The sequence below is a fragment of the Simochromis diagramma genome, unplaced genomic scaffold (assembly GCF_900408965.1).
Source record: "Simochromis diagramma unplaced genomic scaffold, fSimDia1.1 OVJJ01000413.1, whole genome shotgun sequence".
NCBI lineage: Eukaryota > Metazoa > Chordata > Actinopteri > Cichliformes > Cichlidae > Simochromis > Simochromis diagramma.
This window is the reverse complement of record NW_024386948.1, coordinates 1,207,344-1,221,261: the sequence shown is the minus strand read 5'-3', so window position 1 is coordinate 1,221,261 and position 13,918 is coordinate 1,207,344. Positions and strand designations below refer to the sequence as shown.

The 13,918-nt window shown below is 41.1% G+C and overlaps 1 protein-coding gene across 2 annotated transcripts in view; it reads right to left on the bottom strand.

Annotated features, from left to right (window-relative positions):
- LOC120737552 (interleukin-1 receptor accessory protein-like 1-B) overlaps positions 1-13,918 on the bottom strand; it is a 324,999-nt gene that overhangs the window by 199,333 nt on the left and 111,748 nt on the right. For both annotated transcript variants that reach the window (XM_040038339.1, XM_040038340.1), the window contains exon 3: positions 3,649-3,928. In XM_040038339.1, the coding sequence (XP_039894273.1) occupies positions 3,649-3,928 (280 nt within the window). The remainder of the gene's footprint in view (positions 1-3,648; positions 3,929-13,918) is intronic.

Sequence of the window (13,918 nt, the reverse complement as noted above, 5' to 3'; positions counted from 1 at the left end):
ATGCTGCATTTCCACTTTGCTGTTGACATCGACTGTATGTCTGCAAATTTTAACATTTCAAACTTTGAGTGGAAAATGATGCGAATGTGACAAAACCAAGTATGGCTAAAACCTCAGGCTGTTGAGCTCTATGAGTAAACAGCTTAGTCTTTAACAGTTCCTGCTCATGTGTTGTCCCTGTAGAAGCACTTTGAGGTTTCTTTCTTTAATCTCTGACACTAAACGACATGAAGGCAGCACACCGTGTGATATATGTGCGCTGATGAATCACAGTGTCATAACAAGTCCTGTGGGCCCATAGCATGATGCCCCCCCGCCCCGAAGAAATTGACCTGCTGAGACCTGGACTTTAGAAGACCTCTGAAGTTGCCCTGTGGTAACTGGCAGCAAGGAATTAGCAACACAGTCCACAAGTTTCAAGGCCATAGCAATATTGTTGTTGTCAAACTCACTCACATCTGTACAGTTTCCCATTGCTGTTACATCTAACACAGTAACTATGAGATCCAGCTGATACATGTGCCAGACTTTTATGTGATAATCAACATTATCAGCTTCATCTTTGAGTTGTTAAATTAGCTATATTTTCTACCATGTACTGCACAGACTCTGTTTAAATCTAGTATGAGGAAGCAATGTAAAGCCTCTTCCACAGAATCCACTGCTCCGCTATCAGTCCTCTGGGCTTATTATTGCGACTCCAATCACCAGAATTCACAGCATATGCTAACACCACACTATAAATCTTCTTAATTTGATGGTCCCATGTGGTCGATTTTGATGTATTGCTATGTGCCTCAGAACACTGCATGAACCCCAACATGCAAAATACACAGACACACACACACACACACACACAAAGAAGCACACACAGTATCCAATAACATAATCCTCCCAAGCCTTTTTAAAGCAGGCCCTTCCCCCAGTTAAAAGCCACCGTATGTCACTGTATAGAGCTGACTAATGAGCCAGTCAAGAGAAAACGCCCTTTACCTACAAGGTTAATAAGTTATTATTACATAATCAAGCATGTGCAACTCTGCACAGTATTCAGTCTATTCCCTCAATCCGACTGTTTTAAAACTGACAGTAAACACCTTGTGACAAATTACAAGTTGCTCTGTGTATTATATGTTTGGGGAGTTGAATGAAAAGTTATTGATTCATTTCACAAAAGGGAAGCTAACACACCACCATTGATACTGTGACCTCAGAAGAGCGTTCCTAACCTTCTAAGGGAAACATTTTAAGATCATCTCGCCTACAGGGTCAAATAGCAGTGAGTTTGTTATGGAAATTATCACCTGGCAAAAAGTCTAATCTCATGTCAAGTTCATGTCATATACGTCATCAGTGGCAGTGAGAAGTCTCCAACTTCATTGGACCACACCAGAATAATTTGGTACGCAGAGTAAACCAGCCATAACCAACCGCATAAACTTAACTGAACTATATTTAAATGTTGATTATATTCTTTGTTGTGAAGCTCTTTGCAGAGGCGTCAGAAAACAAATGCCACATAAAAACATGAATTATGATTAGTTATCAAACAGACTAATAATTTATCCTAATCTTTATCAGATGTGGTGATTTGCTACTTTGCTACATCATTGTAAAGTAAACTTCAGTATTTCCTTATTGCAGTTCAGGTCATTACAGTCAAAAGCAGATGTCTCTGACATCTGTAGTAATTTAGATTTGAGGCCAACTTATAGAGGATTTTTAAGAGTAACACCGATATGTGTTGAGTCAAATATCTGATATAGTAATATGTGGCAATATTTTCTGTTTCTTTCAGACACATGAATCAGATTTCCATAACATTAGTTGTCTGTAGTTTATATACTCACCTACGTTCTGCCTGAATGCTCGGGTCAGGCTGGTTGTTGCATTTGTGGCATTTCAAACACGAGTGTTGGCAACAGGGAAGTTGCAGAGTGCCCTCTGGTGGACAAACTATCAAATATCAACCTTCACAACATAGCTGAAGGGTGTTTCTCCCTGTAACGTTAATCTATCAATAAATCAAACTTTCAGATTTGCCTTCAAACATTTTCATAATCATACATTGAATGCCAGAGTCAAGGAGAGCAGCAGCAAGACCTAAGCACAGAAATGACAGGTGGAACTGGGTTGCCAAGTGGCTTGGCAATTATGAGGATGTACTTTAAGCATGAATATCACACTTCATATGAGATTTAATAATTTGATGTATATAAGGGCATCAGCTAAGCTATCTGCTGATGTTATTTAATCATGCCTTTACATACAACTAAATCTATGGGATAGTTGTATTAAGAAAGAGTTGTAGTGGGCCAGAGCTAATCAATATAATTTTGAATTCCCCCAACTGGACCTGATCTCAGAGCTGCTTGTAGCACCAAAGCTGGCCTATAAATATTCCATTTCTGTGGCCAAACTTAAAGCTGAAAGTATTACATATTAAAGTGAACTGTTTCCCAACTCGACAACAAAACAGTAATAATCCGCAGAAAGCAAAAACGGCCAACAAAAGTCCAAAGAAATTCCCGCCGAGAGAAATCCTCTGTGATGGAAAAGTGCTCGCTATTCAGAACTATTGTTAGTTCTCTCCATGATGGGCAAATAAGTGTTGCCCTTTAATTTGGTTCTGAATGGTGCAGACTGGCGACAAAGCAACAATACTCGTCCAAATCAAATCTCATGGCTCTACTTTCTGCGTGATTACACAATAACTCAGAGCTGACTGATTGCCTACCTCCTGAAAATGCTGCCAACGTCACTGAATAGAGAATGGCTGGATTGGTGCTGCCCGTTTCTATTCACGGCGGCTGCCACAGCAAAGGGGAGAGTGCTAATGGTGCTGAATAGTAATGGCTAGATACTCTTAGAATTGAGAAACACAAGGAAACCTGTGCTGAATGCAACTGCTCAAGAGCACATTATCTGTCATTCATAAAATATGAATGTTTCTGTGGATTCTACTAACTTCTAAAAGATTACCCTCCTATCTTTGATATGTTTCAAAGTTTCCCTTGTTCTGTAGGGGAAAAAAAGGAAAGAAATGGTTACGGGTGTCTTTCTGACTGACCACCAACAACCTTCATGTTAATGAAAACGTCTAGGAAGCCAGAAATTTTTACCACTTTATGGAACCCATAAATCAAACAGCTGTCTGCGTCCACCATCAGGCATGTGTAAAACGAAGATAGCAAGAGTCCCTTACGTTTCTTTTCTTTTATCTTTACTGCTTTTTCTGCTCGCACTGAATTTCTGTTCGTTCTCCTCGCTCAAAGAAAGACTAGTGAGGGTCGAAGAGTTATGCATTCAACAATTGCCCCTAATAGCTTAAAGTCCCCAAGAGGAGAATAAAGAAATAATTTAACATATAAAGTGAAGCAAAGGGACTTCGTACTGTGAGATGACACTCCGAGGACCAAGGACTAGTGCTCCTTTGGCCAAAGATGATAGACTCCATTAGAAATCAACAGGGGGGACTTTCACACAGCTTTACTTGTGCCCACAGGGTTGCAGAAAATGTTATTTACCCCATTATTTATTGACACACTGCTGGAAAAATAATCCTGAAATGCAGGGAGGGTTTTCTTTGAATGCCATATTTTGAAGGTAAAAAAAAAAAAATCCCCAATTTGCTTAAAAAAAACTTACCTTAAGACACAGGAATAGTATCCTACATCGTCCAACTCTGCTGGTCGGAACCATATAGCGTCCTCTTCTTTGCTCATCCTTGTGCCATCGAAACTAATGGGTTCCTCAAAGTCCCCGTGTCCTGCGCTTTTGTACCACATAAGGCTAAGTCCTGTGCTCTGTGCATGGGTGTAGTTGGCCCGAATATATCCATAGAATAAAGCGCATTTAATCCTTACAGGTTCCCCCAGAAGCACTTTGTATTTCAGGTAGTCCACCGACCAGTCTGTGCAGCCTTCCACTGAAAAAGAAGCACAGGAAAAAAAAAGGGAAATTGAAACATGGATATTTTATGTACCAATTTGCATTATCACCAAGCACAGAAGTGGGGATTTGTTCTGGTGGACCATGTGCAAGCAGTCCTCGTATTACAATCAATCATGATGCTTGTTTCCTCCAGGCAGCACAAAATCGTAGCCCCTTTTTTGCCTTTCAAGCACACAGTAATATGAACACAAGTGGATATATATGCATGCCTTTGACACAAGGTGTCCTATATCCTGAAAAAAATGCATTCATGTGCTATTAAAGTGTTTTATTTCCACTGTGCCCCTTTGAATGTTAAAAATAACCCTCAACACATGTTGTCGGCTCCAATCAGCGGTTCCTGCCTTCACCTACAGATATTTCCATATTTATATATTTAACTTGTGTGTCACTAGCGCACATATTGAATTGATTCTACCAGCAATAAACTCTGCATAAACCACCATCAATATATGTTTAAATGGCAGCGATGGCACTAAACTACATTTGACCTGAGAAAATTAGAAGCGGCTGTATGTCTGCATTCATTTCCGAAAGCTATCAGACGTTCCTCTTAATGGAAAAAAGTAACTTGTCTCATATTGTGCCGGATCGCATGCCAGTGCTGAGCAATAGGGGTCTTCCTGTTAAGACATCTAATAAAGCCCACCAACTGTCAGTCAAAAAAAAGTTATGAAGATTAAATAGGAAAAGCATTATTCATGCAGAGCGAGCATTGAGGTGCTTTGGATTCCCAGACTTATTTTCCTTCTTAAGGTGTATATGAGATTCATGAGAAAGTCCAAATATCAAATTGATACTTAATCCTTGCCAAGCTCTTGCATACCAGTGAAAACTCTCTCTCTCTCTCTCTCTCTCTCTCTCTCACACTCTCACACACACACACACACACACACACACACACACACACACACACACACACACACACACACACACACACATACAAAAACAGCAGCAGGGTTGCTATTTGAGATTTTAATATGCAGGGAGTTATGTAAAAAGACAGAAGTACAGTAAGTACTCATCAGTGTGACAAGCAAGGATTTGGCGAGAAAAATCTCAACACCGATGCTGATGACTTCTCAAAGCCACACCAGTCTTCGAGCTGGGGCTTCATTTTGACACGTGTACTGAATTTCTCATGCTTGTTCTGCTACCATGTTGACAACACCGGGTATTTCTATTTGCCTGTTCGCAGACCTGCCAAAGTACTCCCCCAAAAAACTTTGTGGTACTTTGTGCTACAGCTGACATTTAGCATATACAGACTCCAAAAATAGCAATTAAATGACAAAGACTTCAAGCATGCTAACTACATGCTGACCAATCACGATTGCATGCGTGATCACCCCCAAAAGCCTGTTTTGAGCCAGGAAAATCCAAAGACATTTTTTATGTATGTACTTATATATATAGAATCACAAATCCATTGCAAATTCAAGAGAACACTGGACAGTTAGCATTGTCGAACTGACAAAAATCAACAGCTATCCAGGTACTCACACAAATACAGACAGACAGGTTTCTCTCTCTGAAAAATAAAAAAGTACTAATTATGCTTTGCAGCTGCATTTTCTGGAGATACGCTCTGTATCACAATGCAAAATTAGGGCAAGGATTGCTAACAAACAGACTTAAAGGCACACTGTGTAAAATCTAACCACTAGATGTCAGTAGATTGTAGTTTTCAGCCAACTAAGTTCTCGATTCAGGTGCATAATCCTAGCTACAGTGGCAACAGTAGGACAAACAACTCTGGCCACTGTTTATCTGTAGTGAGTTCAGGCCGTCAGTCTGCTATTTACCTCTGCTGGTGCCCATGTGTATTGGATACCAGCTGAAGAGGCTGTAAAACTATGTGAAAGAAATCTGATACAACTTGATGAGTCACTGAAGTGGCTGTCTGTCCAGTGACAACGATACTAAGGCGACTTGTTGAGGATATGCTAAACTTTTCTCTTGCTAACTGCTTGCCAACAGCTTGCTGCGTTTAGCTGTTGTTAGCTTCTGTTAGCTGTTCAAAGAAAGATTCACTAATATTGGCTATCAGTGTTGGACTCTGACACTTATACGATGTGAGAATGTAAGCAAACTGCTTATCAGAGAGAAAGTGTGATTTTTAGGACACCTGAGCCTAACATTAGCTGCCATAACAGCTTATAACCAGCTGTTGTTGTTGTAGCCGGTTTGTTGTCAGCTGTCCAAAGACAGGTGGGTCACATGTCTAATCTACTGACAATATGTAATTGTGACAATATCAGGAATAAACAATCATGTTTATATAGTTCCAGTTATATCTGACACAACAGCTACTCATTATTTTGTTGGTGCATCGGCAAAAAATGCATGTTCATACCAAGACTGCCAATTCTTCTGCAATCTGCTGCAACAAAATGATCAGTTTTCAACTTTCTAAATAAAGCTAAAGCTTTATGAAGACCTATGCTTGTGAGCTACGAACAAACAGTTTTACATGTTTGAAACAAAAAGAGGCCACTCTGATGAAAAACAAGCTTTCACACTACTTCACCTTACCTTCGCTATTTTCCCTTCCTGTTCCTGACATTCTCTTTTCTCCTCACTTCACCTTGCAGCAAAGCTCTTTTTTAAAAAAGCAGCTGGTGAGCACAGCTGTCTCATACTCAACAGGCCTCGCTAATTGAGCTTCTACAAATGTTTTATTTACCAAATAAGCAACTCAACCGCCAATCAGCGAGGTGTGCTGTGTGCTGCGGTTATTGGGGGTAAATGTGGGAGGGGTGTTAACAGGGAATTCATTAACCATGCTGATTTGTGTTATTGTACTGTACTGTATGGGGCTGGAAGGGTCCTGCTGAGCGTGGAGGAAACAGTGCTTGTGGGTGCTTAATGTGTTGGAGAAAACAAGAAAAAAGGGAAAGAAATTCAAGAGAACAGTACACAAAAAAGATGTCAAGATCGTGGCACACAGAGATGTTCCCAGGATATCAGCAGTGGAACAGCTGAACCTGGCATCCATGTACACCAGGCAGTCACAGCGGTTGGCTGGCAGAATTTCTGAATTTTTCTCTACGACTCACACCCGTTGCAGTTTTTTCCTTCTAGGCGAAGGTTTCTGAACCTTTTTGTACTATGTGCAAATCCTATGTTAGTAATTGTCTGTTATGGTCGTATTGAGAGTTTGCATGTGACGATGGATGACTCATGACTGCAGTGGGAACAAATAGTAACCTGAATCTGAACCTGTGGAAGTCCATCACAATTACAGAGACTTTGAAGAGGAAGACTTTGCTGTCAGTCTCATGACAGTCTCATGAAATATATACTTTTCCACCTGAAAAACCTTTAATATAAAGTATTATGCAAAAGTGTTGAGTCACGTTTCATTTCTTCATATGTAAATGTACATGGAAATACAGTATATAAGGGGAAAATGGAGTTGGTACAATTCTGACAACAAGCCTGACAGTAAATATTTGGTATTACCACCTTTATTCTTCAGCACAGCCTGAACTCTCTTAGCTAGCTTTGTCATTACTTTAAGTAGTCTTCAGGAATATTTCTCCAGAATTCTTGAAGGACATTCAAAACTTTCTTTGGATGTTGGCTGCCTGCTACATTAACTTTGAGGTTTGGGCTCTTGGGAGGCCAATCCATGACTGACTGTGTAGCATTGTGTGCTTTTCTGTCAAGGTATACTTTTATACAGTATACAATGGCATTACATTGCAGATCAGAATCTGCCAGTACGTTTCTGTTTTCTATCAGTTTTGATTGATAGAACACTGCTGGTTGAAGTTCAGCCCCAAACCATCACAGCGGTTCCATCATGTTTTACAGATTGTTATAGACGCTCACTGTTGTACCTCTCTCCTCTCACCTTCTCTGCACATATTGACAGCATAATTTTACCAGAGATTTGAAATTTGGATTGGATGGATGAATCTCTCAGGTCATGTGTCAGGTATTTGCTGGACTTCCTAAGGACATGACTTTCAGATACTGTTGTGGATAGTTTTTAATTTTTCTTTTTTAGTCAGTCATTTTTTCTTTTGTCTTCCACATGTCCAGTTTCCTCATAGTTTTTCAAAGACTGACAAGATATGCCAAGTTTGATGTTAATAACTCTTTGGGAATGACCTCATAGGCGATCTTTAATTAAGGGCTGGCTAAAGGCTTCTGCACAGTAATGTAGCATAAGAAACTGTGATAGAAAGACATGGATTTAAGATTCCATCCACACATGTTCAAAGAGACAAACACATATATACATATATATATATATATATATATATATATATATGTATCCATAGGTCCCTCATCCTATTCATGTAGCCCCTTCCGCCGGGGTTACTTGCATAGTAGCATTCCAACAACGCCCTGTTTTTGTCTCTTGCCCACCGATGCCTTCTTGTTTCAGTAGCCCACTTTTCATCAGGGTGCCCTGGTTTCTCAACACCTGACGCGGACCTTGTTGATCCAGGCGACGTCCGAGCCGGCATGCCTTCATATTTATCTGTCTCGCTCATGTCTGTGGTAGGCTTGCTTAGCATAGGGGGTCTAGCCTTAGGACCCTTACTGGATACAGACGCCCCAGGCAGGAATCAAACTTGTGATCCTCTGTTCCAAAGGTGTGTAGTCTAACCACTACGCTATCCAGCTGCACCATCATGGAAGGACAGGCCCCTGCACGGTATGTACCACCGGCAGATAGAGGAGGTGGCTGATATCCAGAAATCCTACCAGTGGCTGGACAAAGCTGGACTGAAAGACAGCACAGAGGCACTAATCATGGCACCACAAGAACAAGCTCTGAGTACAAGATCCATAGAGGCTGGGGTCTATCACATCAGGCAAGACCCCAGGTGCAAGCTGTGTAAAGATGCCCCAGAGACAATCCAGCACATAACAGCAGGGTGCAAGATGCTAGCAGGCAAGGCATACATGGAACGCCATAACCAAGTGGCCGGCATAGTGTACAGGAACATCTGTGCCGAGTATAACCTGGAAGTCCCGAGGTCAAAATGGGAGATGCCCCCAAGGGTGGTGGAGAATGACCGAGCTAAGATCCTGTGGGACTTCCAGATACAGACGGACAAAATGGTGGTGGCTAACCAACCGGACATAGTGGTGGTAGACAAACAGAAGAAGACGGCCGTAGTGATCGATGTAGCGGTTCCGAATGACAGCAATATCAGGAAGAAGGAACACGAGAAGCTGGAGAAATACCAAGGGCTCAGAGAAGAGCTCGAGAGGATGTGGAGGGTGAAGGTAATGGTGGTCCCCATGGTAATCGGAGCACTAGGTGCAGTGACTCCCAAGCTAGGCGAGTGGCTCCAGCAGATCCCAGGAATAACATCGGAGATCTCTGTCCAGAAGAGCGCAGTCCTGGGAACAGCTAAGATACTGCGCAGGACCCTCAAGCTCCCAGGCCTCTGGTAGAGGACCCGAGCTTGAAGGATAAACCGCCCGCAGGGGCGTGCTGGGTGTTTTTTTTAATATATAATTTGTGTCATACATGTTTTTCAGTCAGTTTTTTGTTTTAAATTACATGGTTAGATATTGTTCTGTATGTTATGACAACATAACTGACAATTTCAGATCTGTCAATTTGCATCTTCAAAATTTTTTATTTTCCTACTTTTTTCAAGGATTCAAATCTTTTTCCTTTAATTTGTCTCCTATTTGCACTTATTTTAGCACATCCAATCTATGTACCTAGGAGTGAGGGGGTGACGCAGGCCCAAATAGTCATTTCTTCCCTGAGCACTTTAGGAATTTAATTTGTCCGTGCTTAATTTGCTTGCATGATAGGTGATTCTTTTCTGTTCGTTACTTAATTGGTATTCAGTTCAGCAATAGTTCACTTCATCTATGTCATACTAAAGTTGTTAAAATAAGACAGGAAACAGGAAATCAGTTAAGCAGATGCGACAGGCTAAAAAAAATTTATAGACAAGAGAAAGAAAGAAAGAAAGAAAGAAAGCACTTTGTCACAAAACTAACTCTGGAATTCACCTAATCAAAAATGCTCAATTACAACACGCAGCGTTATAGAACTTGGGGCTGAACAATGCCTTTAAATTTCTGTTATTAGTCTTTTATTTTTCACAGTTAGGCAGCTCTGACAGTTCATTTCACCTACAGGCAGCAGCCGTTCCAAATCTGCCTCATCTGACTTGATCATAAATCAGCAACAATAAGTTGCTGCTTTCATTAAACGAGTCTGAGAAGCCCGCATTCAGATGCAACGCTCTGACGCGACCCCCTAAACCTTTCTCTGATTTCCTCAATTAAATGTGTCTCTCTGGTAGCAAGACAATGAAAAATACAACCTCAAATTGTACAAAGAGCATATAACTAGAAACAGAATTAAGCAAATTCAAATGATGGAGGGGGCGGGGTGCGCTCCGTGAGCTGCCCAACAGCACAATCCTTTTCACTGTTATTAAGTCTAACAGTTTCTATGGCAACAACGGGTCTAGCCTCGCTTATCGAGAACTTGCTAATTAGTTTGTGGACGATAATAACTTGAAGGCTTAAGGTAAGACAACCACAGCCAAGATGGTTTCGCTTCTAATCATGTGTCCTAATTGAGACTCTGAAGTGTTTTAATCTCACAACTAATAAAAACATCACGAGAGTGTAAAAGGTTAGACAAGCAGGCAGCAGCTCCAACAAAGATGAAATAATTTAGCAAAAGCATGCACAAAGTAACAGATTATGTTTCTGATACGTCTCTTAGGTTTTTACTTACATCCACAGATGGTACAGAGATACTGTGAGGCTTCTTCTACTGTTCTTTTCAGGTGTTAGGACCAAAACACAGATATGGATAAACTCACATTCTTACCCAATGAGTCAATGGAAAGTCATTGCAACTCATTGCTCTGGAGACCCTGAACGTCTCCGACAGGAGTCACTCCTACTCATGCAAGACCCGTTCTAACAGTTTCACGACAAATATATGCTCGTCTCCTTTCAAGGATATCAACTTGTGAAGTGATGCTAGTGTTCCAGTACTCCTGCTAAATTTGGATCAGTCCCTTGAGGTCATGATCTGTCTAAGGTGTATAACATTTGTATTAAATTGAGCCAACTTTTATATGGAGGGTGATCATTGCAGATGAGAACTGCACCAAAACACCACCTAGAGCAGGGGTGGGGGAACTCTAGGCTTCAAGGGCCGGTGTCCTACAAGTCTTAGATGTGTCCTTGATACAACACAGCTGATTAAAATGGCTAAAATACCTCCTCAACATGTCTTGAAGTCCTCCAGAGGCCAGCTAAAGAACTAATCATTTGACTGAGGTATGTTGACCCAGGGCGATATCTAAAACCTGCAGGACACCAGCCCTTGAGGCCTGAAGTTCCCCACCCCTAGAGACTACACAGCAGTCATCAGTAGAGGAGTTCGTAATGTCTAAATGTAACAGTGGGCTCTGCACAACACAGAACCCTTACATTAACCCTAACAATGCAAGTGGGTCAGAGCAATCTAAAACTAGGCTTTTCAGGAAACCAGGTGATCTCTTGAAGACCACCTAGGAGGGGGGACTTTAAAACAGGGATTGTTTTGATTTCTTTGGGATGATTCTCAGAAATTTGTCCGGGAAACCCAGTATATACCTAAGGCAAATTCTAACTATAATGAAATCCTCATGTGGCTTAGTTGCAATTGTTTTGTATACCACGGAAATCAATGCTATTTTTAAATGAAATGGGGAAACTGTATTGTATAGGGTCTTTAAGTGAGGGATCTGAACTACTTAGAAATATGAAGGGGAATCTACTACTCTTCTAAGCTCTGCTAACTGACCAATAAATTTGTCTTTCCACCCTCTAACATTTTCTGGCAGCCCAGACAGAAAAGAAAGAGATAGATTTACTCAGAAGTACTTTTTGGCTGAGCAGACTGGATTTGGTACCAAAAAGAAAAAAGAAAAGAAAAAAGGCCACAGTAAACGCTTTGCTGTTAAACATCCACCAGCCTGGCTCTGTCACTGCCTTTCCCATCAGGACTGCAAACAAACATTCAGTCCAGTCATTTCTTTAAAGCTGCATATTTTCCATTTTATTGAAGAAAAATAATTTCTCTGAGAATGAGAGAGAGACAGTAGACTAAACTTCTTTAGTTGCATAGAAAGAAAAGGTATTTGTAATCAAAGTGACAATCGTCAGACTGAAAAATAATTTTGTACATATTCGTGGGTGTCTGATAAAAAGGTCCAGTTGTTGAAATACAGCACTAAAGATTTAACACGAGGTCATTTCAACCGTGAAATTACTGTGAGATCAAAGATGTTCTGACCAACCTGGATGGCTTTGTAAATATCTCTATAAAGAAGTAAAGAGAAAAACATTAATTTCTCTGTAAAGTTGAACTGCAGCCCAGCTGTTTAAAGGTCTTGTTGCATTTATCTTCCACCTATCCTCAAATTGTCCGTTTCAGAGTTTTGACAGAGTTTCATTCATTTCGGCAAGTCAGGGTAGGGATTCTGCATGATCTGTTGGCAGGAAACAAACATGGTACAAAGCCTAATTGAACTCGATTAACATTTCCCTGCTCACCAGATTTCCATTCTGCTGGATCACAATTGGTGCGGGAATTGGCCAATCTGCTGAGTGATAATAACTCCAGCAGCACTTCAGCGTCTGGAACACTCGTAACCAATGTCTGCGCCTGTGTCTCATCCTTAAACTCCCATGACACATACGTTTAAGAAAAGGGGTGGGGGGAGTGTTTAGTCTGTCCAAGCTTGCAACGGTCCTGCTTGTCAGCTGGACAAATGGTCACCGCTAAGTGTCAGCTGCCACGTTTTGCCAAATGATCACAGAACAAGTGTTTGAACCTCACTCTGCATCAAAATCAGGATTTTATAGAGCTGCATTCAATGACACATCAAAATAGGGTCTTCCATTCCTGACTTAACCACATCATTAAGCAAAGACAGGGCCATTTGTCAAGCACACCTTGTTTTTATGTTAGCCATGTTTGTCTCATTTGTCCAACTGTGCAAAAATACACAGGCCTCGTTTACAAAAAGGCTACCCTTCATGCTTTATGCTTGTGACAAAACCCAAACCAGGAGGGTGATACAGACCCTCACTGACTACTTTGTTAGGTACATGTGGATGCAAATATCTAATCAGCCAATTATAGGTCAGCAATTCAATGTGGGTTGAGATGACATGTTAAAGAGCAAACCGAGCATGAGGATCAGGAAGAAAGGTGGTTTAAGGGATTTTGAACATAGCATGGCATGATCCACCGGGATTTTTCCACATCACCATCTCTGAGGTTTGCATGGAATAGTCTGGGGAAATGAGAAAATATCCAGTGAGTTGTCTGGGTAAAAATACCTTTTAGTGGTCAAAGGTCATAGGGGAATGTCCAGATTGCTTTGAACTGCTTTGGAGTGTGCAGAAGAGCATCTCTGAATGCACAACACCTCAAATTTTCAAGCAAATGGGCAACAGTGGCAGAAGACCACACTGACTGCTGCTCCTGTCAGGTAAGAACAGGAAAGTCTGGCTACAGGTCACACAGGCTCACCAAAACACTAGAAGATTGAAAAAAATGAAAAAACTCCACAAAAGGTCTTACGAGTCTCAAATTTCATAGTTCAATAGTTTAACTGTTCAACTCAACAGCCTACCTGAGCATTATTGTTCACCAAGTTCCTCCTCACAAAGCACAAATCTTGTCAAACTGGTTTCTTAGCCATGACAGTGACTTCACTGTACTCAGACGACCTCTACAGTCACCAGATCTCCATCCAATAGCGCTCCTTTGGGATGTGGTGGAACACGAGATTTGTTTCATGGTTGTATAGCCAACAAACTTGCTATCATGTTCGATGCTATCATAATCTCTGAGGAATGTTTCCAGCACCTTTATGAATCTATGCCATGAAGAACTAAGGTGGATATTAAGGTGCTCGCTCGAAAGCAATTTGATGCTGAAGGTAATCACTTCTACTTG